Source organism: Amphiprion ocellaris, chromosome 22, assembly GCF_022539595.1.
Source record: "Amphiprion ocellaris isolate individual 3 ecotype Okinawa chromosome 22, ASM2253959v1, whole genome shotgun sequence".
NCBI classification, from domain to species: domain Eukaryota; kingdom Metazoa; phylum Chordata; class Actinopteri; family Pomacentridae; genus Amphiprion; species Amphiprion ocellaris.
This window is the reverse complement of record NC_072787.1, coordinates 13,580,044-13,607,565: the sequence shown is the minus strand read 5'-3', so window position 1 is coordinate 13,607,565 and position 27,522 is coordinate 13,580,044. Positions and strand designations below refer to the sequence as shown.

General features: G+C 39.9%; 1 protein-coding gene across 8 annotated transcripts in view; it reads left to right on the top strand.

Moving 5' to 3' along the window:
• neto1l (neuropilin (NRP) and tolloid (TLL)-like 1, like) overlaps window positions 1-27,522 on the top strand; it is a 146,334-nt gene that overhangs the window by 45,393 nt on the left and 73,419 nt on the right. For 7 of the 8 annotated variants that reach the window (XR_004847841.2, XR_002746470.3, XR_008600429.1 and 4 more), the window contains exons 3-8: window positions 14,012-14,086; window positions 15,272-15,433; window positions 21,823-22,397; window positions 23,031-23,087; window positions 23,204-23,338; window positions 23,760-24,008. Coding sequence is in view for 3 of the 8 variants with exons in the window: in XM_035950862.2 (XP_035806755.2) it covers window positions 22,370-22,397; window positions 23,031-23,087; window positions 23,204-23,338; window positions 23,760-24,008 (469 nt within the window). In the remaining 5 variants the exon portion in view is untranslated. The remainder of the gene's footprint in view (window positions 1-14,011; window positions 14,087-15,271; window positions 15,434-21,822; window positions 22,398-23,030; window positions 23,088-23,203; window positions 23,339-23,759; window positions 24,009-27,522) is intronic. The other variant, XR_008600428.1, reaches the window with a different exon arrangement.

Sequence of the window (27,522 nt, the reverse complement as noted above, 5' to 3'; positions counted from 1 at the left end):
TATACACTTACAGAAACCTTTTAGGGCCACAATCCCACTTTTGTTAGAAAATGTTGCACTTTCTTCCATTTTCAAGAGCCATCCATCCATCCATTATTTATATATCGCTTAATCATCTGTAGAGTCACAGGGGGGCTGGAGTCTATCCCAGCTGACTTAGGGTGAAGGCAGGGGACACCCTGGACAGGTCACCAGTCTATTGCAGGGCTACACAAAAAGACAAACAATCACACTCACATTCACACCTACAGACAATTTGGAGTTATCAATTCACCAATTCAGCATGTTTTTGGACTGTGGAAGGAAGCCAGAGTACCTGCAGAAAAGTCACACATGCACAGAGAGAACATGCAAACTCCATGCAGAAAGATCCCAGGGATCTTCTAGCTGCAAGGCAACAGTGCTAACCACCGATCCACTGTGCAGCTTTTCAAGGGCCAATATATTAAAATATAGCCTTTGTTGGAGCCATTCAATCATTTGAATCTGCTGGAAACAATTTTGTCTGCGTTTTCAGTTATATTTCTAGAGACACTAAACACATAAAATGACATCTCAGGTAAGACTCAGTTTTTTTCAGAGTGATATTCTACAGAGCTTAGTTTTTTGGTCCCAAAGAATAAATAAGTAAACTCTGAACAAACTCTGGGATAGTGGAGTAACACCCCTATTTGAAATGACACAGACTGACCCCTTAACAATTAAGCTATTAAGTTCTTTATATGCACAGTGCTTAGTTTTGACAGACTGAATGGTATTGACAGCGGCCTACAAACGTCATAAACAGCACCCATTACTACATTAATCTAAATGAGCATTGACCTAAGCCTTTGTGAACATTGTGTGTGAAGTATTGCGTTAACAGATGCAGCTTTTGCAATTATCAATCAATGACAACAGCATTTTAAGATATAAACATTTTCACGATGTGTTAATGTAATGTGGAACTTGCTTTATACATCATATAGCAAAAATAAGTATACCACTATGCAATATCAACTAGATGTCAAATGATTTTAATTTGTATCACCTCTCAGCAATGCATCATTTGTAAGTTGACTAGCTGACTCCTTCTGAACAATTAAAACCAAATGTTTAAGAAAGACTATACTGAAAATACAGCCCCCAAAGTAAAAACCCAATACAACAAAAGTGATCACTGACACACAAGTTAGAAAACCAGTGATTTCCAGTTAGTCTAACTGCATGAACGTGGTTATATAATGACCTGTCAACACCTAAACTTTGTCCATTTTGGACACGTCTGCATCATGGTTCCAACTGAAATGAATTGAGGAAGGAACTGAAAAATCGAATTGTGTGACTTCACAAAGATGGAAAAGATACAGGAATATCAGTTACTAGCTAGCAATCAGCTGAACAAGCCTGAGGACCACTGATCAGGAGCTGTAGTGGTCGTCCTCCTGAAAATGACACTGCTTTCACAATCTAGCTCTGCAAAATAGACAGGCAAGTGTTTCAGACTTGGCACAGGGGTTATCAGTGGAGATCAGAGTTTCTGTGACAGCTCACACAGTGTGAAGGACGTTGCATAACATCAACCTTTATGGATGGCATCCAAGAAATAAAAAAAAAAAAAACTCATTTGCTCTCTGGTACAAAACTGCAAGATGACACTTTGTAGAAGAACATGAAATGAAACCTGATGAATTTTGAGTGCATTCGCAGAGACATTCTGGGGTAAAATGAGCTCAAGAAAGATGTGTGATAAAAAGAGATTTATTTTCCTAATGGGTTATAGTTGTCACCTGGGGAAGTTTAATGCCGATATCCATTAGTTAAACATTTTCCACTGTTCACCTATAAAGGAAAAGAGAAAACAGTAAATCCAGAGTTTGAGTTTCATTTTCTCAGCAGTGAGGATGTTATTGTGTGAATGGTGTTGCAGATTCAGTACATCTGCCAGATGTGGATCTAAGAGGAGATGGGAAGCATTTCATCCTAAATCGATGGCCTTGCATGTTTGTGACCTGGAACAAAGATGTCAAGGTTCAGTTCAATGATAAACAAAAACAATTATGCTGTTGGGGACACTTGTAAAGGTGCTGATGAGGACTTTGTTGAGGAAGACCTGGAAGTAAATCATCGTTTAGAAGAAGAAGAGTATCAGAACCTTCTACCTGGAGGATCTAGGTGAAATTCCAAAGAAAAAGACAGTGATGAAGATTTAGACTAGGTACCCAAGTATCGTTTCTTGTGGCATCCCTTGAACATCCAATGAACAGTAAGAAATATCAGTGCATATGTCCAACATACATTTTAATAGTGCCAATAACCCTAATAATGCAGATGAATGAAGTGGTTTAGGTCTTATCCATAAAGCTACTGATCGCCATGATTCTGTAGTGTGCATGTGACCAGTCATGTATGATTTAAGCCACCTGTGGAGTCATGTGAATGCAAATTACAGATGACTCCATACCAGGTTCATTGGCCCCTGTAATTTGAGCTTGATTGTGTGGCAGGTTCACTCAACACGAAGGTCTGCAGGGTAATAAATATTGTTAGGAAATGTGAATGGAGCCACTCGAACAGGTATGTGTGAAAGAGCAAACACCTGGCAGCTCAATTTCAACTTTAATTTGTTTCCCACGTGGCCAGAGCTATAGTGCAGAGGCATTTTTTTTTCTTCATCCGTTGTCTCCTATAGCCAGGCAAGTTTATTAGCAATAAGCAATGAGATTTGGAAAGCATCAAAAGTGAAGTCTCTTCATTTCCTTTGCGTTTTGTTGAGGGCAGCCAGAGACGGAACAACAAAGCCTAAGATGGTTTGTCAAAGCCTGACACACTTGCAGCACCTACTGATTGCTGTTTCAGCTGTTATCTGCTTCTATTTAGATAGCTCCTCTGTGCTGCTCGGTGGTGCTATCAAAGGACTGTCTTCCCTTCCTTTTAATCCCACTGTAATCACATATTCCACATCATACATAAAAGGTGAAGTGCAAAAGGAAGCATTCCTGACTACTGATGCTGGTAGCTTGGTGGTGGGGTGATGTGCGCTACCTTCCGGACTTGAACAGTGGCTTATTGGCTGCAAGTGACAGCAGAGTGCTGTTATTCAAGGCTGTCAGGGCTGGAGATGCGGGGTGCTGTTTAATATGCATGGACTCACTAATTACAGCCCTCTTACTCTAATGATGTGGCCTTGAGACCGGCATGCAGAGGCATGGGGCTCAAATATGCATGCATGCACACACACACACGTTTGTGCTATTTGCCACACAACACAACACCCTGGTCTGGCAACCTTTGAATCAATCTGAGGAACCCTCTGAGCAAATCGGTATGCGAGTGGAAATTTGAGATGGTGGTGCGTAGGTTGGCATAGCACATATGCCATAACAGATAAAATATAACACCAGCCTGTAAACACAAATTAAAAAAGCAAAAATGTAATGAAATAAAGTAAAGATAAAAGCAGAACAAAGGCAGAAAAGGCAGTTTTATGGCACACTGAGAAATTCCCAAAATACGCCCAAGACGGACTGGCGCGGAGAAAACTGTAGTTGTCAGTTGGCAAATCAAATGGGTAATCTTGGGTTTTGGTACATGCGGTTCTCATGCTGTTAACCTTCCAAAGCTGGCAGCAGGACACAGGCCGGGGAAGCTGCCTAACCCACTGTCACACAGTGTCAGTGAGTATTCTGAAGTCTTCCCTCCTGCCTCCCTCATCAACCATCGACTATGCTGCTGTCTGCAGCTCTCCAGCAAAACGCAGCCACAGCTCACATGTGCTTTCCACCCGTTCTGCTCACACTCAACCATTTATCTGCCCATGTCACCGTTCGCACACGAGCCCGTGCGCAAAAAGCCACACACCTCCCCCCCCCGATGCCTTTGTTTTTTAGTCGCCGTCTCTCTCACACACAAAAGTAAACCCATGCTCTCTCTAGCACTCTCCAAAGGCACCGTGGAAGCTTGCTGTGGCAGAGACTTTAAACACATGGAAGCAAAACCTCCCGTTTGAGCCAGGGCAGACTGACACAACACTGCAGCGACGCTCTTTGATTTGACACCCACCTGAAATTTAGAAAAATACATTTCAGCAAAAAACAAAACAAAAAAAAGTACTGTGCATTCAGACGCTGCCCAGTGTCGTGGGAGGTGATTGCATTGTGTTTGTGAAATGCAAATTAATAATTCACACAAGACAGAAGACTGTTTCCACACCATGAGTTGTGCCGGATTAGTTTTTTTTATTTTACCTTTCTTCTTCGTCTTTCTTTATATAGCGGTCCGATGTACTGGCAATTCCCTTGGGAGAGCGCAGGCTGAAATTGCAAGCAAGGCATCCAAATTATTCCTCAGCCCTCAGCAGGGCTTCTGCTCCTGAAATTCCACAGCTCCGTGCCGCACCGTGGCCAGCACAGGGGGAGATTACAGCATCGTGTATGCTTTCTGAAGCCGTATCTTCACCCGGCTCCGCGGGTGGTTTTCACACCCACAAAATGGATCAATTATCCAGTCACAGACACCCATCCACACCACTCTCACACAATTAACTGAGCCAGACACATGACAAGAGCACTGGATGATTTGGGAACAGCTTCCTCAGTCATAAAATCGATCTAAAAGCATACCCTTTCAACCTTTCCAAAAATAACAAATCTGTTCTTTTTTTTTTTTTCCTGTTTTATTCCAGTTCCCCTTCAGTCACAACACAGCCCATCTGTGGTTTCCTCAGCAGGAGAGGCAGCACTTCCTCAACTCTGGCAAATGCGGCAAGTCCAAACAGTTTGCACTTAATTAGACATGAGTAAAGCTCCAAGACTGAGGATGCACAGCAGTTTGTACAGTCTCCAGCACTGACCCAATTGGCAAAGTCATATTTGTAACAAAAGTGATATGCTCTGAATGTGAATGTCCCCCGTGGTTCTTCTCATGTGCCTGACATAAAACACAATGTCGCTTTAATTGCTGTTTTGTTCTGCACTGACATGTGGAGGACACGCAGGCCGGCAGGACATTTCACAGAGCGATGCTTAGACAGTGTCATAATGTTTGCTTATCTCCCTGCTTGGCCTACATTAAACTGTAATCACATGAGGGTTTTTTTTTTGTTAGAAGCGAACAGAAGAGCAGGGGAAGGCATTTTCTTTCTCAAAAACACTGACAAAGCGTGGCCTTCAGTGTCGGCCCAAGCCAGTAAACATGCACCCACACAAACAGTTTGGATCAGTGTAAAGCATTGCTGACACATTGCATGTAACTTAACCCAGTTCATCAAAGTTGCAAGTCTGATATGCCTAACTGCATCACCACACACCAGAGCCAAGAGGGAAAAAAAGTGCGTATATGCCATACTTTTGTGCAGTTTTGCCCAAGGAACTGCTTTTGATCGCACTTAAGTAAACTCAAACAGTTTTTTTAAAATGACAAGTTGTGTTTACTGTTTCATGTGTCATAGTTTTGATCATTTGACACATAATTTAGTGCTTCAACACATACTGAAGTTTGCCCTGTCAGAGTTCATCAGTATAAAGCAAGTTAGGTTTAACTGTCAGGAGTCACTGTCAAGACGATGTGACGGGTGTTTATGTCCTTCTTCAGCAGCAGTAAGCGTTTCTCTAGCCCTGCTGCTAATACAGTCACGCCGTGTGTGTCGCAGTATTTAATAAAACGTGTGATACAACAGAATATGCCAAGAGTCGGGGTGACAACAACAGTGAGAGGTCAAGTTAGCCCTCAAGGTGAGACGCTGCAAGTGAATAGGGTCAATTTTTTACTGAACAAATATCATCACAAATATTTTACCTACATTAGGACAATTATTTTTTGTATTACAACATTTCTGAAACTTGCCATTCCATGTGTAAATTACATATTATATGTCTACATATGCACTTCTTTGAAAAAGTTTCAAGAACAGAAATTTTAACAATGGATGAGGCCAGATTTTTAGCTTGACCCAAAGGTTCTGACAGAGGGGATTCCGATATCTCTTTTTTTAATCACTGCATAAATCATGAAATACTAGCCGCCAGTCCAAAAAGAAAAATCTATTTTTACTGTCCTTTTAGGAATAAGATAATACATAAATCAGGCTATGACTGATATGAATAAATCCCCAGTTAAAAACCTTCACAATTTAGAGAGGAATAAAACTAGAAAGTTTGGCAGCCTTTAAAAATATGTATCATAAAATTCCATACATTTTTATTTAAACCCACTTCTTATGGAATATCATGGATCATGGGACCTTCCCAGTTGATTACTTACACTGAAATATTTATTATTGTTTTGCATTACAAGTTTTGTTAAATTTTATGTTTATAATATGCAGATGATTAGGGAATATTACTAGTTTTCATAAACATTCAAAAAACAAAATAAAGTCACATAAAGATGTAAATTTGCTAGTCTAAAAGAAAACATGTTTGGCAAGCAGAATAGCCCAAAATTGGCCAGTGGTGTCTACAATGTCATACCTTGAGTCTCCTAGACTTACGGTATTTTCCAGTGTCAGACTGGTTGGTTAATTTTCAAATAAATTAGATTTAACTGTAAATGGCTCATCAGACATATGAGCCAAAGCAAGAATTGAAGGAAATGCAGTGTGTTAGTGGGCTGTTATACATTAAAAAAAAAACAAAAAAAAACTAAATTGTTGATTGCCAGGCCCTAAAAATTACGTTTAAATTTTTTTTTTTTTATTAGGATAAAAGACATAATATGTTTGTATTTGAAGCTTATACCGTTGTGTTAGTTTTGACAAACATATATTGCCTTTTTCCAAGTTGATGACATTGAAAGTAGGAAGGCACATCATTTGTTTAAACTTAAATTATACTCAAGTTGTTTTATACTTGGACAGTATAGCACCAAGTACTGATAATAGATCACACAGGTCACAACAAAAATGAGTTTCTGCCTGCAGAATTATCTTTTAAATAACGTTCATGTGTTCATCTGCTTTCCTTTATTTACTGGCTGACAGCTAACTTAACAATAGCCCCAGTGACTGTAAACAAAGTTTCAAAGATCGTGTTCTCACAGTAAACCTGCAAGGTGACACACACACACCTATACATTATATTTATCAATAGATTTTTAAGAGTAGAAGTCCTGTAATAACATTTTAATTAAGCAAAATGTAATTAATCCACTTATCTTGCCAAACACTCTTAAGTATACACACAAAGTTATCAGCGAACAAACACTCACCTGATAAATCGCTGTACCTTTCAACCCTGATTTTGCAGGCAGAGGTAAACAGCGCACAGTCATCCATCCCACCACGAACTCGCGTGTGCTTGTGTTGTTTGTGACTGTGTGAAGGTAATGAAAAGAACAAAAGGTACTGGAGGAGAGGGAAAGACAGAGAGAGAGAAAAATCCTCAGAGAAGGACAAAGCTGCCTCAGCACTCTGAAACTCCAACAACCTCAACTAGGTAACCTCATCACGCCTCGGTGTGATCATCACACTGCACAGAAAGAAATAACAGCGTTAGATTACATTCAATGATCCTTCGAGTGAATTTATAAATGACATAGTCATATTGTGGCAATTACTTTGGGACAAACTTTTCAGAACAACTCACATTTCCATTAGCATATGTTCAGCCAGACATTTTATTGCCTCCCTCGATTTTTTTTATTGCTCCAGCAGATGTTCTAGTGGGTATCATCAAAGAGATTTATGCAAGCTGATTACAGCCAAAGAGTCCACAGAACTGAATAAACATATTCAGTCCGGAAATGGACCCAGGCTCCTTCTGTAGCTAAATAAGGTCTGGTCTCCTTTGGTCTGTAGTTTAACCTCCATGTGGACTGAGACTGGGTGAGATCTGACATGTAGGAAGTGGAAATTTTAGAAATCCTGCTCAAAACTTGGTCACGTTGTGCTTTTAAAGTAAAAGTTATGCTCTCAGAATGAACGCCCCAGCAGTAAGTGCAGGAAAAGTGCACATTAAAGAGTCATTTGCAGGCTAGATTTTTCACTAAATGTATTGTTAATATTTCTTGAAAATGATTTTTTGAAAACTTAATGCAGGTTATTAAGTGAGGCATAGTGGCAGAAATTCGGATTAACAAGAAGGCATATTGAGCAGTGTTCTTAAAACTGCTTTCATTTGATTTAATTTCTTTTTCACGTGTTCTATGACTATAAAGGAGCCATTGTACACTGTGCAGTAGTAGGCAGTCTGAGTGGTTGCAATTTAGTGAGTTGACCTTTTTTCTCAGTTTAAATCTTGCATTTCATTATTTTTCATCATGATGAATTATTGCGTTTGTGCAAATTGCAGAAACTCCAGCCTCTCAGGATATCAATTCCCCACTGTTCCCAACAATGGAGCTGACTTTTGTGCCTGGGTGCATTTTGTGCAGGTGAAAAGAAAAGACTCCATGTGCAGCGCTAATTTTAGACTGGAGGATTATATTCCTGGAGATAATATGGCATTCTGGATGGAATGTCAAAGCCAGGACTGTAAGTGACTTCAGTGCACACTTCCATTTCAGTTCCTCCATCAGCAGCAGCTTCTGCTGGTAACAGCAGGAGCAATGGTCACAAATCAATCGGAGGATCAGCTCGGAGAAAACGTGAACTGTGCACTGTCGATCGATCCTATTTCTGAAGTCAGAGTTTAAGTTTGATCTGATGTACCTACCCTGGAACATCAGAAACTTTTCCTTTTTCACCATAGCCTCCACCACATTCCTTGTTGCTGTAGCTTCACCGTTGCTATAGTTGCTCCTTCATTGAAATTCATTGGTATTAGACTGCTAAATTTCTAGTATCTTAATCACAACTAATTTGTGATTTTTGAGGCAGGTTTAAAGCTACTTAAAACTTTAAAACTCTACGATTTGTTTTCCCTCTCATTCTGTGTTTCTCTGTCTTCTGATATTGAAGCACTTTGATGAATCTGTTGTCATTGGCAGTCTCAGAATATATGCATTATATGCAAAACATTACAGTTTTGTCCTGTCGTTGCTATGTGTCTGCAAGATGTTAGCAAGCTTTACTACTGGTCTCTGTTTTAAAATAACCGACACCACTATCATAATCACACAGCGAATAAAGTCAACTGTGACATCAATAAACCAACTCCCTTGTATTTTGGAATCAGAGTTAATTTCCTCCTAAAGCAGGCTACTCCAGCAGTGTTTACTCAACCCTAACCCTATAACCTCCAGCAATCCACCCACACCTACACTTCCAATCTCAAACACCTAAAACATCCCTGTTTTATTTATGAAATTTATTGAGAATTGAACAAGACTTTAAAAAATAGGAAGCACCTCATGCCGCAGAAAATTTAATTCAGTTTGGGGCCAAAAGAGTCTCTTAGGATGATCAGTTACTGAACTGACAATACCTATCTAAAACATTCTGCTCTCAAAATGAAGACGATAACTGGAAACTGATTAATTTCCTGTACAGCTTAATGTTTAAAGGGGGAGTCTGTCTTCTGGCAAAAAATTTGTTGATATTAAGTTGCTGAATTTAGTTAGCATGTGCCAGATTAACCGTCCATCTCCCCCTTACTGCCTCCTTAATCCTGCTGTCCTGCACGACCACAATCAAGTTGGAGATATGCTGGAATAGTGCTGTATGGATCAGCCCAAGCTACTTTATTTGTTTCCCATTTATTGAGCCAGAACTGTGTACAAACACCTGATTTTTTTAGCTCACACACAGGATGGACAGCCAGCAGACCATGACAAAGCATTCACTGAATTTGACAAAAACTGTATTGGCACTGCTGACATTACCTTTAAACCATTCCTAATTCCATGCCAAAAAAAAAAGAAATCTATTGTTAATTCAGTCTGAACTGGGACACAATACACTGAATGTTAGGTGGGGTTATTTTGGGATAGTGTGTGTATTCCTGTCTGTATTTGTGCGTCTATTTCCACAGGTTCTATTGTGTCCTGGTTTACCCACTGCCAATGTTGGAGTCAGTCACTATGAACAGTCCAGGCCAAGAGTCGCAGCCGACCATGTTCTGTGTTTGTTCCCTCTCTTGCTCGCATCATTGAGGGCAATGAATTAAGCAGTAAACAGGTTGTTTGTCTATGACTGAACATTTAATTAGAAACTTTTGACTGCATGCCTCCAAATAAGCATACAGTCCCAGATGGCCTGTGCAGGCCTGTGGCCCGACCTATCTATCAGTATTCACTACTGGAAATGGTTTTAAATGACATTAATTCATTATAGACAGACAGCACTGGGGACCACAAAGGCCACTGCTGTTTTCTCCTGGGTTCTGAGCTGTCAACATGAAGGACGGAGACACAGAAACAATCCAAATCAACAATTAACAAATAACTTTTTACATTAATTTAAGGCCAGCTCCTAAATTTGAACAATAAATAAGATGCACTGTATTGCTCTCATGAGAGTGAAACTTCCTGTTACTTGCAGCACAGCGGCATTGATTTAATGGACTATGCTTTGACACCACAAGGAATTCTACAGTAATATATGTGAGGAAGGGCGGATATTTGTGCAAAGCCGTATCTTATATACACTCATATCAATAATGCTGCAGCCATATTATATAGGCAAACTTTCAGTCACATAATGTGCCATCTGTAAAGAGCTTTATATGATTTGGCCACATACAGATGCAGGTGTTTAGCCAGTTTCAGTGACTCAAAGGGAATATTACAAATACGTTTGCTCGTTTATGTTGAAGATTTTTACAAATGTATTTTGAAAATGTTCATTTATGACCAGAGTGATTGCATTTCAGAGAGGATAATAGGATTTCTGTATTACATTAAAAGCATAATTACAAATGGTTTCCCCTTAACTGCTCAGATGTTCATTAGTTGTCTGATGTGTGGGTTTTACAACATAAACGTTTTGTTCTAACGTCAGAGGACCCTTTGAGCAATTAACATCTCCTATTAGTGAGTAAAAATCTTATCTGTTACTGACGCAGCACAATCTTCCTCTGGTCCGAAGGGATTCAGTCGCTTTCATGATGAGCTTTCATTGAATGCTGAAAAGATTGATGAAAACACCAGAATTATGTGTCTCACAGCACAGTTAAAGTCATTGATTTTCTGGAGTGTGGTTAAAGGGGATTTCTGTTCTCATTGATTGTTTGACCGTTCCAATTTGTTGATTATTTCAGTTCATTTGAAACTCAAGTGTGATGACGCCTCACCAATGTCAATCCAATTCTTGTATTAGACTCATCAAATTTTCACACGAAAAGCCGAATACTGCCAAGATTTTTAGCAAAATAGAGATTTAGTTAGAAAATAAAATTATATTTTAGTCTTTTCAAAGCCAAACGCATATGAGCTAAAGTGTAAACAATGGAATGAATAGTATGTTTATCTGCTCTTGTCTAAATTTGTCAGCCTAAGTAGCATGCCGGTCATTCAACACTATATAAGCTGGATACAGTAGCATTAGCTATGTTAACATTGCACAGTGTTACATCTAAAAGTGAGCTGCATATCATTAGTTAGCAGCATTACTTTGTGATTAAGGATGGGGACATCAACTGTGTAGTACTTATTTATTGTGGCAGCCAGTTCAGGTATATTTTAATTTGGGACAGTTCAATAATCCCTGTCCAATTACAAGTCAAGCTAGCATTTTCCATTTGTTCCATAAATCCATCCATAAGTCCATCCATAAATCCATCCATCCATCCATCCATCCATCCATCCATCCATCCATCCATCCATCCATCAAGTTGGGTTGCTTTGTTAGCAGGCCAACCAGGTCATTCCAGATGTCTCTCTTCCCAGCATTGCTTTCTACTTCCTCCTGTGGGAATTCCCAGCCCAGATGAGATATATAATCCTTCCAGTGAGTTCTTGGTCAAACTGGGGGTCTCCTCCCAGACATAACCAGAAATCCTCCAAAGGAAGGCACCCAGGGGACATCCTAATCAGATGCCTGAACAACCTCAGCTGGCTCCTTTTGACATCAAGGAGCAGCAACTCTACTCTAAGCTCCCTCTGGAAACCCAAGCTTCACACCGTATCTCTAAGGCTGAGCTCAGCTGCCCTACAGAGGAAAGTCATTTCAGTCGCTTGTATCCGTGATCTCATTCTTTCGTTTGCTTCCCAGAGCTCAAGCAAAGCTCTCATAAATCGAGAGCTTTGCCTTTCGGCTCAGCTCCCTCTCCCTTTGACACTGTGGAAAGATGCCCTGAAGTAGCACCACTTTATCGCCGTGGACGGGTTTGTGTGTCACTGTGATCCTGGGAGCAATGCTGTCATGGGAAATAGCCATTGGTAGGGTTTTCCAGAACACGTTGACTGATAGGGGAGAGACCAGACTACAGTAAGTGCAGTTAATTGGGAACCAAGGAGTGGGGAACCTCACTTGGAATATCTAGACCGGATCCCCGTTCTCACCAGTAAGTGGGGAGCTCATCGGTGAGTGTCTGGTGGCTCAGTCTTGGAGGCCTCGGTTGGGTACAGTCTGAAGAAGTAACATAGGACTGCTGGCTTGTGGTCCCACCATCTGTCGGAATACGTGTTGGCCGGATGGCAAGAAACAGGCAGGTACTCCTGGTGGTGCAGACTGCTTCCAGTGTTGTGGAATGAAATTGTTGTGCTCATGAAATACATTTGCTTTCATGATCATTTTATATTTTTGCACTCCCTCGTTTTCTGACTTTTTCCCATCTACTGACAACTTTAGCTTTGTGTCTTTTACTATAATGATCACTATTTAATCATCATATCCACATTCAAGGCCTTTGTACTAGGTTCTCATCTTGAAACAGCTTGTTTGGACAGAGCTGTCTACCAGCTCATGACACTAACAACAGTTAGCAACTAGCAAGTGACAGTTATTTTTCAGCTGACAAAATTTAAAAGGCACTGTTTTTATCATCTTTATGTGAAATCAAGGACATGTTTACAAAAACTACTTCATTTTTTTTATAGCAAATGTTCCATGTACAAGAAAGTAGGAGGATGAGCAGTCTACTGCTATTTGGTATTTTACAGACTGTGTTAAAGCTGCTACTTTAAATTGCTGCAGCACATATGCCTTTATTTGCATTCAACTGCAGGGGTGTTCATGAATACACAAACATAGCTCCGCACACACACATGCACTCTTGCACACAAGTTGGGTCTGACTTGCTATGGGCCTATGAAGCGCCTTCTATTCCCTGTGGTCTGCTGCTGGCTAAGCCTCTGTTAATTTCACTAACCACCTTGGCCATCTTCTCTACAGTCATCATTAATCATCTCTCTCTTCTCCTTCCCTTTCCTCTTCTCTACTGTGCTCCCAACCCTTCCCCCACATCCTCCCTTTTATTTTCCTCTACAGTATCTCCGCTCCTTTGCTGTCTAGTGCTCCAGCGTTTGTGTAAGAGCTGCAGTGATGAGATAACACCAATAGGCCTAATGCAATAAAGTTGACAAAGAATCTACGAAGTACAAATTACACAGATAATGTGCCGCTCCGCTGCTTTGGCACATTGTTAGCATGAAAGTGCTATAAACCATCTGCACCAGAATGTAGCGTTTGAATTTTATTACAAAGGTCCTTAGAAGGCTGCAGACGAAAATGTGTGGACCACTAGTCAACCTAAGCCTCCAGGATCTTTCCCAATGACAGTAAACACGGATAATGATCTTTTCTAATACATAAATGATAGAAGTCAACTCTTGCATTGAAGTCTGGCACAAGGTGAGAGTAGGACAGACCTTAAATTAGACATAAATTAGACATAAGATCAATTTACCACCCATGATGGCATAACAGAGCCCCATCTTACTGAACAAACTCCATGGAAAATAGCAAAAGAATGGTTTAATTTATATAAGAGATCACAAAAAGTATTCCTTACCAGTATCTTTTGAAGTCTACATGGTTTTAGATTTGGGCAATATGGCATAGCCCGCCTCTGAGATGAATTATTTAACTGCCATATTGCAGCATTTGGGCAGGCCTATGATCCACTCATAGATCCATATGCTACCATGTTCTTTTATTTCTTGCTGGTAGAAACCCTGTGGAAACATTTGTTATGAAACTGTCTTCTCTTTACAGGGTGACGGACCCATAGACTGCAGTGATGTGTGTGACACCTTAACTCCTGGAAATTATGTATATACTTTTTGGAAGGTACGTTATGCCATCCGAATTAGATATTTTTATAAGCATGAGAAAACATTTTTGTGTTTCAACTGAACATTCTTAGCTAGTAGTGACCACTACAATGTTACAGCAACCTCTCTGTCTGATCTGTGTCCAAGGTAACATTACTAGGGAATAGTTATCTATTGCATTCATGAAGTAAAGGCCTTTATTTTAAACAATGAGACTGAGCTTTTCTGCAAACTCTGGTAAGATGCATTTGCTGGATGAAGGCATTGCTAGCAAGCTGTAGGCTGCAGTAGTAACTTGCAATCAAGTAGTACAACTCTTGACACTAATGCATTGTAGTTTTTATTACGTTATATTGTTGGGAAGAGGAGTAACACTAAGTATAGTCCTAGTGCATCACCGAGCCATGATTTCTGGCCCACCTAAAAAGTCCTGAGCACAAACCTGATGAAAAACTGTTGAAATAACTCGCGATTGAGTGGGAGAACCACTGGTGCTAATACATTCTAGTTTCTATTACGTTGTGGTGTTAGGGAGAGAGGTTTGAAAATTATAGCTCCAGTGCATCATTGGCACCTGATGTCTGGCCCATCCAAAAAAATGGTTGAACTCCATAATTCTGCATTCATGTCATTACTTTTCTGTGTTTAGAAACAAATCTCTGGATTTATTTTACATGCACTACAGGTCAGAGAGAGTACGTGAAGCATCTTTATTGACATTTAACCTGTTGCAAAAACAAGCCACATGTAGGACTGGAAACTTTCTTTAATATAAACAGGAGATTAACGCAGATCATCTTCTTGTGTCTTAGGTTGGATGTTGTCAAGATTTTTTGTTAGCATTGTTCTGATCCAACCTTTGCACACACACTTTTGCCAACACAATGTGTCAGTTTCTACTGAAGCCTAGTTTGGTTGACTCTTAATTGATTCGACTGATATACGTGCATAGTGTAACAATACATGTAATGTTCCTATTGAATACTGGATCTTGCATTACCTCAAATTGAATTTCCCAGTTTCTTATTCTTCTTAAGATAACATCTCCACTAATAGAAAAGGACATTTTATCTTTGTGCTTTCCACTACAGGAGTTGAGATGTTCCTGCCCTCAAAATCAAACTTGTTATATTAAAGTTGAAAGTTTGTATAAAACTTTCCTTCCTCTTTCATTTAGACAAAATCATTTCTTCCATTATAGACATTAACTGCCGCCCTTTGCCCCAGAAAACTGAATTTGACACACATCGATGGCTTGACTACACATGTGAATGAGGACTTTTTCACATCACGCAGCTTCTACCCCAGCAGCGCCTGTAAGGAAGATGAGAAAAGCTCTTGTTGGACAGTCAGGTAATCTTATGTAAGTACAATTCTCATATTCCAACCCCATGGTCATGTCCGCTTTTTGGTTTGAATAAAATGAAAATGTCAAGGGTTAAAATGACAGAATCATGTGCGTCATTGTGAATGACAAAGGCAATGGCAAAGTGAATGATTAATGCTGTAGTTAATTTAATGGATAATTTCTGATTTAATGTCATTTTTATTCTTCAAAAACCAAAGTCTTCTATTTCACCCTGACTTGCCTCACGAAAGAAAATCTATACTTCACTGTGACATTTTCAAAAGAAAAAGAAATCGGTGGCTGCGGGATAACTGAGTGAAATGTACCATGTGCAAACACTGTAGTAACTGACAACGTGGAAATGAAGCAGGGATGTTTAAGGGTGAGAGGATCTCAGCAGCCACACTTTTTCTTCAAACACTGGGTCAAATATTGAAGGTCATCTCTCCCCAATACACAGAACCCACCTGGCATTTCAGCGGAAATGATTCCTCTCCCTGCCAGCTTACAGTGGGGCTCCGTGAACACTGAATGAGGGCGAATAACATTTTAACACTTCCACAGTTGGGAGTGACGGAGTGCGAATTAAAAAAAAAATACTCAAAAGACATATTTGTGATGGTTACTAACAGAATGACCTCTGCATGCAACGTTATTACAACTGACACTTACAGGTCACCCTTTAACACAGCACATACTGCAGTTTGTAATCATAACAGTAGCATGTTTATAACTCAAAATTTCTAGCTTTTACCATAATGGATTTTTGATTTTATAATAGTTAAAAGGTCAGGCTTCTTAATTCTAGCATGGATTTTGTCAGCTGAAAATTTATTAACTGTAGGTAGTTAAAGAAAATTAATGCAATGACCTAAACCCAATGAGTCAGGCAAAAACTATTTGAAGCTGCCTGATTCATTTGAAAATGGGTTCTTTTAAAAGTCTTAAATATGCATTTGATAAGTATAGATGATTAAATCCTAAAAGAGTAAGGCCTAGTTCACATCTACATGGATGTTTCTTGAAATATGTTTTTTCCTTTTTTGTTGTTGTCCTCAAACAGATAATCTCTGTCCACACAAAACCCCAAAAGAAACACGAATGAAGCAGTGTCTAGAACATGCAATATCCTGATCCTGATGTCATGTTGGTCAATTGGAACAATGGAAAAAGGCTAATGCCGGTTCTGTGAGGCTACCAACAATGGCACATCAGGGAACGCGGGAATTATCTGTGTTTTCCATTGCCTCTGTTTCTCCATGTAGTGGGAGAGTAACATTTATGTGAAAATGTGAAGCCCTGCCTTCCTATTTGCATGTCAACATTGCAAACAGAGTTTTTGAATGTCCAAAAAGGAGTTCTCCATAATAGCTCAGTTTCCAGTAACCTAGAGCAAAAACATTAAAAAAAAAAATAAAAAAATAGTTAAGTAATATTCATGCTCCTTTGGACAAGGTTTATTGGCTAAAGCAACACCCACATGACAAAAAAAGGGTAATAAAAAAAATCTGCATCCTCAGTAAGTGACATTTACAAAATATGCTAATAGTGCTCATAAAGAAACAAAACAGTTCATTTTAATCCTCCTACACTTATTGTGACTAAAAATGTAGCAAAAATGCAGTCAGTTCTAGCATAGCCCTTGTATCAAAAATAATGCCTTATGCTCCAATGCTGAACATGTATTTTTTTTAACATAACCTGTAATCCCACAAAACTATATTAGCAATTGACATGCCACTTGTCTTTCAAAGTAATACTAGATTACTGTGTCCAGTGGAATTTGTAACCCATTCAAATGAAATGTATGCATCTGATGTAAACCATTGTTTGGATAGTATAAATGAATCAGGACTATATTGGTATGAACTGTGATTCTGGCTTTAATCCTACATCAATTCATATACAAAAAAAAAAAAATCAGTGTTTTGGTGGTAATGTGACATTGGTGACTTTAACGCCCCCACTGGTGTTACTGCCCACAGAGTGTCACTCCACAGTGTCCATGGCATCCCCCCCTACCAAGTGGCTAATGAGGTCAAATGACAAATAACACAGTCAGTTTAACCAAAGGGGCCTGGGACTTCATACACAGAACAGATTAGCCCAAATACTGTGAAACAGCAAATCATCGCTTCCTTCATGCCTGACAGGAAGGTGCAATGAAAAGCATGCAGAGGAAATTTAAAAACAAAGGATTTGCTGAAAAGTAGTTATGAAAAATCGCGCTCCTAACTCCTCTCAGTACTATAACTGGAGCAGAAATCTGCAGGCCAGGCATCGCAATTCAGCAGACATTTAGGTTCATAGACAGTGCAGCTGCCCCTCTTGGGCTGAGATTAATTGCTGGATGGATAAAGCCACAGTGATTGACAGATGAGTTGCAGCGCTGAAAAGACATGCGAGAGATGAATGTGGAGCAGTTCAAAGAGAAATTAGCGTTGAGCGCCTGGAATTCCTCAAAAGAGATTTTGATAGAACCAAACATTTGGAGTTCACCGTGCAAAATGGGGTTTTAGCGCATGAACAGTAATCAACAACAGAGCGTGAGTTGTAGGTGTCGCAGGTGTTCCGGCTTTTTTTGTGTGTGCGTGTTCATTTGCCAGCATTGAAAACCAGTCAGAGTATACGCATCCATTCCCATAATAAGTATTCTACTGAGAGCGATGCTATGGGTCCAGCTTACACTTGTATGGTACAGGATATTGTAAGCTACAGCTCTGCATTTTAAATATTTCTTGAAGCTCATGTTCCCTCCATTTGTAAATGTTACAGCGTGCAAAGAGAACAAAGTAGTTTGACCTTCTGAATGTTCAGTATATTATGTACGTGCACGCAACTCACAATAAAGTATTTGTGTTATAAAGAGAAGAAGATAAAGCATCAATTGCACTTCATGATTCAGACCTATAGTCAGAAGACTGCAGCCATAAAATATAAAAGCAGCATTTCCACTCTGTTATATATTTAGTTTGGAATAATTTCTGATTGTATGCATTCACATTGTCTTCATACATCTAAAATGGTTACTGTAGTTGAAAAATAGAATAGTTGGTCACTAGAAAAGCTATTTTAATGATCCATCATTTGTTCATATGCCATTTTTAAGCAATAATTTTATTTGGCTGGATCTGAATTCAAAATATTACTTTATCCTGTTTCATTTTTTTTTCTCGATGACAGATTTGAAGACATTAATCCAGGCTTTAGAGAATTAGAGTGGACATTTATTCTGTTTTCTTACATTTTATAAAGCAAATAATGAATTGATTATTCCTGAAAACATGCACACAAATAACAAATAATGAAAAGAACAATAATGTCATTCCACTATTTTAGGATTCTACATAATGGTTGCTCAAGTGTCAAATAATTGTATTTTTCTGCTTTGTATTTTTGTGCCAAATAATTCCCTTTAACCGTTCCTATCTGATTTTTCACACCTTTCCTCATTTTGCCTTATTTAAAATGGTCTTTTACGTTTTTGAAGAGAGCGAAAGAGAGAGCTTAAAATGGCATGCTGTATTGCAAACTAACAAAAGCACCTCAACAAAAAAACGAAGCCACAGGTAGTTTATGGGGCTATCATCTGATGGAATTATTTTCCTACTAGCTCCAGGTGCAGGGCCAGGATAAAAACAGTCTATCACCAGAGACCCAGACAGCTAATGTAGCATAAAGAGCAGCTCAAAATTTGCCCGTGGTCGGAGCGACCCTTTCTTGTAACTGGGTCCTGCTTAATGAACTACAAGGCGCCTTGAATGACAAATAAATTGTGTTTTTTGGGCCAACACACTGCTCAATGCATCACTAATAAGGTTAATTTGAGTCCCACTGGGCAGAAGGCATTAGCCTAAGTGTTTATCCGCTTTAGTGCTGTCCCCTGTTAGACTGACAAAAAGAAACAGTGCTGGCAGTGTCATTAGAATGACACTAAGTAGAAGGTGAATGCCCAATTTGCTCATCAAGTCTGAGCCAAATGAACAGGATGCAATCATGAATTACTTGCAGTTTTGTATATGCAACAGAATAGTATGCTTGCTGTGACTGTACTTTTGCATGTTTTTGCATGAACCTTGGTATTTTTGGAGGAAAATAAACTGTTGGAATTACATTGCATCGAATCTAGACAATAAGAAACAATGAAATTTAACTGAAGATGAATCAGCAAATAGAGCAGTACATGTGTAATGAATTGCTCCATGGATCTGACAGGTTAGTTATAGTTATGCTGTAAGTAAAATATACCTTTCCAGGTGTGGATGTCCCATTTCCCTAAAGTGATTACAATTGCAAATTCAGGTGAGGCCGATACAGGACAATAGTCACCTCCAACCGAATGATAGACTTCCTTAATTAAAAATGACAGTCTTTGAGGCTGTTGTTGATTCTCCCACTGCCTCAGTGCTATTCAGTCAAAGAGACAGTTTATATAGCTAAACTGGAGGCTGCTGTTAAATTCACCAGGGCTACTGTTGCATACAGTGGGCTAGATAAGCCTCATTTGAATAATTCCCATATAGCTTTGCCACTTTATCTCCGAGTTTACCCATCAGAAACGAGTGGTGTTGTGCTTATAAAGTTGTCAGACGACACAGCACCACTGTTAATCAATAACAAGCTTTGGGCACGGCATTGTATTTTGGTGCAGATATTATTGACATCCCTTCAGACTGTAAGATCTATAATAGGCTTTGCCTTTGCAGAGAAATTGACATTTTGAAATCTTTTCAGTCCCGCATTTTGTGTTGTGATTGTGAAATTTTGGGGGAAAGCAGAGCGAGCTACACCATGCTATGGGTTTTCAGGCTCCATGGGAGTTTATTGTACAGTAGCAAGAAAAGTGAATGGCTAAGCTTCAGTTCTTGTGTGGGGGGTCTAAATCCCAAGTCCATTAAATCACTCTGTATAACAGATTAGCAGGAGCCTATTAGTTGAAAAGAGTTCTGAGATTTCCCACTCCCACACGTATTCTCCGAGTCAGTGTGGCACCTTCAAAGTCTTCATTACCTGCTATAAAACCAAACACTTTCAGAGTAGAGAGTAACAAGGCCAATCTGTGGGACAGGATGTAATTAAGAGGAGGATGTTAGAGACAATACAAAGTCTTTATCTTAGAAATCTCAGGAGGTGTTGTGCTCTACAAAGACACATATAGAGGAAGACAAAATGGAAACAGATGAAGTTGTTGTACTTAAGTCTGTCATGTTGCAGAAGATTTCAGACAATGCGTCCACTATCATTAACAGTTAATGAAGCCGTTCCAAATTGTGGAGAAAAACGCTAACTTGTACCATTAAAGTACACACAGAGGGAGCGGGTCCAAGATTGCCTCTGCAGCAGGAGTATCTGAAGATGGATATTGTCTACTGGGTGCCAAGACTATTTTGGGAGCCTGAGCCCCTGAGTTGTCCCTGGGCACCCTCTGATCAGCTTTGTCATCAGGTGTGAGAGCGACTACACACTCAGTAGGAGAGTGTGGATACATCCCGACACTCACACCTCAGGAAAGTAATGGGTGTTTGTCGCTTTTTTTTAGATAAAAGAAAAGAAAGACAAAGAAGTGCAGCATCTCTGTCCACATCATTTTACTCCTCCATTTCTTGTAGAAATTGGAAACACTGAGAGGTAGGGAGAATTTCTGAAGATGCCATCCATGATAGCTCAGAAGTAGGTGACAATTTTAGTAGTTACATCCCTTTGAACTACTGTAGTTGTGTATTTTTGAATGCATCCCAAACACAAGTGGCAATATGATGGATAATTTCTAATGCGTAAAAGCAGGAGTTGATTGTTTACACCGATGGCTGCTTCTGCTGGATGCGCTGCGTCTCTCCATTTGATTTCTCCTCTGCCTGCTTTCCATGTTTGATCATGCTGATAGAACATGTGTGCGCGTCTGCTTGTTTATTCCATTTCCTGTCTCATTGGCTTTTCTGCTTACCTTTCCATTTTCGCTGCGCGGCGGATCCACCAGCTGAAATGAATTCTGCAGCGCGTGCTTTATTGTTCACGCAGACACACACACACACAACACACACGCCAAGAAACACACATTAACACCTCTCTTTTATTTACTTTTTCCGGTGCGTGTGTGCGCACATGTACGCGTGGAGATGAAGTCTGCATCCGGAGAAGTTTTGCAATGCGTGCGTCAGAAGTGCGTGAGGATTGTGGCGCATCGGTCGGCTGGAGTCAGTACTGAATGAGCGGAAGGAGGAGGGAGATCATACATTAACTCCTGCTGGCTGCGGGGACTCTCCAGTTGTCAGAAGCCAAGACAGAGGGACACACTGAGCGCAAAGCTTTTTGAGAAACAAGGGGGCGACAAATGAAACCCAACCGAAAATCCACTTAATTTTCTTTTTCTTTTTTTCTCTCTCTCTCTCTTTCTCTCTTCACAGCACCCCCCGTGTTTTCCAGGAGATTTTTACGCAGCGCAAAAAGAGTAAAGAAAACGCCGCAGAGATGAGTGTTGCGTGGTTTTACGTGCCCCTGAAGGATCCTCTCTCCTGATAAAGGGACCAAAGAGGACAAAAACAAGCCTGCCCATGATATTTTCCAAAAGAAGATCGCAAAGGTGGAGCGATTAGAGAAGGGCTGATGAAGGGACTATTAATCCTTTCAGTGCACCAAAAGCACCAAAGGGTATTAGAAACGTTTGGATGGAAATCGGGCGAGTGTTTGGAATTGTTTTTGGTTTTATATGAAACTGGTGATTAGTAGTTGTTGTGACACACCTAAAGGATTGTTTTTTCCCCACTTAAGATTCTAATAAGGAGTAAAAAAAAAAAAAAAAAAAAACGTCTTTCACCGAAGGCTTGTGTGATATGAGCGGTTTCTCGGTGTGAATTTTCAGAAACTCTCTATCTATATATTTTTTTCTTTTCAAGTATTCCTAAATCTAAATGGAATTAGTTGAGTCTGAAGCCGTTTGTGAAAGGAACAGACATGGTACATGGGCACAGCTTCCATCACGGTAAGACATCCGTATTCATCAGTTGAAGCTCTTTTTGCATGCCTTACCCCAGCGCAAAAAAGAAGTATAATAATCCTTTAAGCAGTCTCGGAGGGATGCTAAATATCAGAGCAACAGATCAAACTGAAAATAGGAGTAAAGTAGTGATTTAATTGGAAAAATAAATGTGATGAGATGATACAGTGCATCCTACAACCTGTAAACTCACTGTTGAAGGTCACAATGTAAGTTTTTCTTTTTTAATATTCAGTTTTATTGTGGCAAGGGGTACTTATATACAAAAAGATGTATGATGTTTATGGTGCAGGTGTATTGGTGGTCCACTTTTAGCTTTTTAAAGTCATTTTTTAAAAAATTTAATGGTTTAGTTAAAAACTTATGGCTGAAAAATGCTTTAAATAGGAGTATTTCATGAGTTACATCACCACTCTATATATTCTGAGGGAATGCATCCTCATTATTTCAGGTATTGTGCTTTTTTATTATTCTTTATGGTCACGACAGGTTTAGCTGATGCACACTTGCACTCAAATACAAGAAATGTGCTCCTTGCTGACTCAAAAACAGAGAAAAGGAGCACAATCAGGTCAAAATCTTCCATTAAAATGTGTATTTATCTCTCTGTTCTTACAGTTGTTGCAAGTCTACTCATACTTGGGTTGTGTGGGGCAACAAAGAAGGATCCAGCAGGTAATCTCCATCACTATAAAGCCCATTTTTTCTGCCTAAACATCATCTCTTTTAAAGTTTTAATCTCTGACTTTACTGTCTGTTTTGCCTGTAAATGTGTATGTATGTGTTTTTAGTGAAAAACAATTCGGGAGTGAAGCCTGCAGGTCAATGTGGAACGTGGGTGAAAGAACCAGAAGGAGGGCTCTTCACTTCTCCCAATTACCCAAACAAATACCCCCCAGGCACAGAGTGTGTTTACATCCTTGAAGGTAAATATTCTCTTTAAGCACAGCAGCAAGAAAAAAAAGAGAAGGAAGTGAATGTGATGTAGCTATTTATTCTCAGCTAAAGCATTCCTGGAAGTCTCCTGAGTAGAAAATCACAGTAACTGCTCAGTGAATGATGAGATGTATTGGTTATTAGACAGCAAGTGGCTACTTCTTTTCTCTAGCGTTCAAAGATGGCGTTTGATGACTCAGTGCACATAATGTGATTAAAATATTACCAAAGTGAATGTGGAACTGACAGCTCTGGTGTTTTAGAGATGAACTGACTAACAGTCAGGATTGGAGGTCTGTATTGACTGTGTGGGCGTGCTGATAATGAAACAGGTTGAACGTTCATCAATGAAAATAAGAATGATATTTTATTTCACGCTTTCATGATAATTATTTTCATTGTGTCTCCCAGCTCCCCCGAGGCAGTGTATCGATCTGCATTTTGAGGAGAATTACTCGATCGAGTCCTCTTGGGAATGTAAATTTGACAACATCGAGGTTCGGGATGGACCGTTTGGCTTCTCCCCAATGCTCGGACGCTACTGCGGTCAACACAGCCCGCCTGACATCAGGAGTAGCGGCCGATATCTGTGGATAAAATTTGTTACAGATGGTGAACTGGAAGCAGTGGGATTTTCAGCAACTTACAACTTCACTCCAGGTATGTTTTTATTTTCTGTCGCTGTTTTGCCTAACTGCCTCTGTCAATTCGTTTTTATCCCCTTGTAAGCGTACCCATGCTTTATAGCTCTAACAGCAAGGCTCCAAATGAATAACAAACATCATCCAGAGAACTCGGCCTTGTGGGAGCCTCTTGCAGCCTTATTGATTGTCTGTCTGCACACTCTCTCTATTTCCATTGGCAGTGTGCTGTCATTGGCTGGGACACTCTTGTAGCTGGTTAGCCTGTTATTTCTTCTCTCTCTATATTTGGACTGAACAGTGTCATCAACAGCCCTCCTCGGTTTATGGAGAGCAGCAAACCAGTCTGTGCTGTCGAACACCACCGTCGTAATTGCGGCTATGTGTAAAACCGAGGCTTTGGTAATTTGCCTCATCTTTCGTTGAGGTCCCATTATTGAAGCAGCGTGAGGATTGATGACAAAGAATCAGGGCATAACAATGATTTAATATTCCTTCACCCACACTTGACTGAGTTTAATAACACTGTCAACTTTTTTAGCGTGTTTGAGGCTGGAAAGGCACAGTGCGAGGAAACATAAAGGGTATGCCGATTTGTCTCCACATCCACTGCACCTTCAGAGTCATTTCACTATTGAATATTTGAGTGTGTCATTGTTTATATGATGAACATGTTTGGAGTTCAAAGACCTTTCATCCAGGAAACATGACACAAGCTCAGGCTATTGAAAAGAGAGCTACTGAGGTGAACAGGGGCCTCTAGATTTATGTTTAAAGACTTTGTGTATGTTGTTGTTGTTGAGAAATCAGAATGGTGAATCTCTACAGGGGTAATTACAGTGAAGAAGTGCAGCTCGTAGTTATAAAATCTGGAGGGATAAAGCAAAGGACTGCACAGCATTGACTGTGAAATAGAAGGCAAAATGCTCATGCAAAACTACACCAAAGGAAAGCTAGTGTAGCTCAGTTGATTCATGTAATCACAGTGAAAGTTACAGTGTTACAGTGGCGAATATGATATTTTCTGTATAAATCAGAAAAGGAGCTTGAAAGAAAAAATGAAACCAGAAAACACACAAAAAATAAAACATGAATTGACACAATTTCAAGTGCATGTCAGGCAGAGTGATGTTCTCTGCTACGGAGATGCTGTCTGCCGAGGCATGAATCTCTTATCCTGCAGCTGTGCTTTACACATCAATTGCTCCATCAGCTTCATTTTAAGTTTCACTCTTTAGAAATCTACTTGTGATTTTGCTAATGTGTTATTTGGGGCTCTTCAGCAGCAACACCAATGAGTAGCTAAACATTTACCAAGTTCTAATATGATGGGTCGCTCATATTAAGTGAGCTACTAATAAAGGATTAATTCATCATTCTGCGAACAGTTACAGTTTGTGAGGCAGGAAAAGATAATAGTATCGTCCTACAAGCATATCTAGATGCTTTAAAACAGACAGTAGACCAAGTTTTCACTTTGCATCAATCATTGGCACAAATTTGATTATTGGATCTTTCATGGAGTTTGTCTTCATTCGTCCCAAACCGCCCATTGCCAGTTTTAAGCTGCGTTAACTGGAAATTCACGCCCCCAGTCTGAGTGTGACAGTGTGTGTGTGTTAGCTGAGCTTTTGGCTGATCTCAGAACTCCAGTTCTTCCTGTTATTTCCCTCCGCTTTCTCTCCCTTTTCTTCTCGTCTCTGTATATTGATGAGGTAGCCCGGGGAAGAGCACAAATTTCACTCACGGGGAAACATTTCCATTTCGTGCTGACGTATCGTCACCTCAGTTCACACCTCACCAGGCTAATCTTGCCCGTTGTGTCATTCTGTTGACTTTGCATCACAAGTGAGCCATGTTTGTAATTTGATTTGTGTTTGTCTGCATCCGAACACGCTATAATGCTGAATAATTAACACTATGGTTCTTGTTAGGATAGTAGAACCAGACTTTGTTTTTCGTATATGACTAACTGTCCCAGTTCACCAGCTGCTGGCAGTATGTCTTCATATTAACTGCACAGAGAGAGCTACAGGTTTTTTCATCTCTTGACACGAAAGCCAATAAGCACAATACATAGAAAGGCAAATGTTTTCTCTCATAAATGTGAGCACTAAATATAACCGCATTTTAATGGTGCCATTTAAAGTATGTGGTGCTCTGATGCAGTGAAGGTTGTCGGCAAAACTGTCTTCCCTGTTGGGTGTTAAAGTACAGTATAAAATCCAATTACCAGCACTATTGCAACACCCAAAAATGTTCAAAAAAATAGAACTATACACCAAGGATCATTTGTCTTTTTTTATTCCATCCTTGATACTCCAAGATAAAGAATCCAGACCTCTTTTCCTGTAATGTGCAATTGAAGTATTGTTCCTTTTTTCATGCTTCTCTCGGAAATCTCATTGAAAATTTGCTGAGAGCAAAGAAAAAAAGCGTTGCCTCTCGACTTGATAGGAAATATCTGTGGCATATGATTTACATAATTAAAGAAGATAAAAGTCTTGAATTCACTCGACTTGATACTCTGAAATCTGGCAATGTGAATAGTGTCTCACATCTGCAGCTGCTCTGCTAACCATGCTAATTCACACAGCCCTCCTCTGATGAATGGGAAGGAGAAAAAAAAGTGGCAACAAAGGTGAGATGAATCAGCTCACCTTACTCGCTTTCCTCAGTAATTTTAGGAGCAGGAAGATAAAAAAAAAAAAAAGAGAAAACTCACATGCCTCTCCTACACATTCTGCCAGTATCCTTTCAGAGCTTCGTGCTCTTGATGACTAATGCTGTTAGTAAAGCAGCCAGTGAATGAAGAACCATTGACGGGAATCTCACAATATCTAGTGTCACATGCAGAGACTCTTCAACGTGGCCCTTGACGTGTGCAGATAGTGTTCAATCACACGTGTGTCTTCAGAGGGAGTCATAAACGCTGCTGTATCAGACGTTGGAGATTCAAACAGAGCAGTGACTAAATGAACTTGGCTGGCCCAGTGATGTGATGCACAATTTATTTGTCAAAGAAATTACACCCTGATGCCTCACTCCGAGTCTCTTCTTGCGTCACAGAACTTTTACAGCAGGCTTTGTTCTTTTCCACCTCTGCATTGTAGCCTGTTTTTGAAAATGTGTGTAGGAGATTTGATAAGATACATACATTCATAAGTATGTATATAAGAAAATCACATGTACAACTGATCCCTGGTGAATTAATTACACTTGCAATGACGCACTTTTGATGACAACATGGTGTAGCGTCTGTATAGGGTTTATTATAGGAAAGTTTACGAGGACGTGGCAAGCTGCATTGTGTGAATCACTGTAGTTGGGTGAGCACACCTTTGGACTGCAGTTAGGGAATACCTCTGCATATACACAAGTAGGGTAGGGCAATCTGGTGATCTTGTACCAACAACAATCTTAGTTTTGCATCTGCTTTTTGGAGGAATCGCGCACATTGTGTCTTCACTAACCAGCTAGCACCGTTCCATTCCGTCTTGTGTTTTCCTCCCTGCAGGTTGACCAGCCTGTCA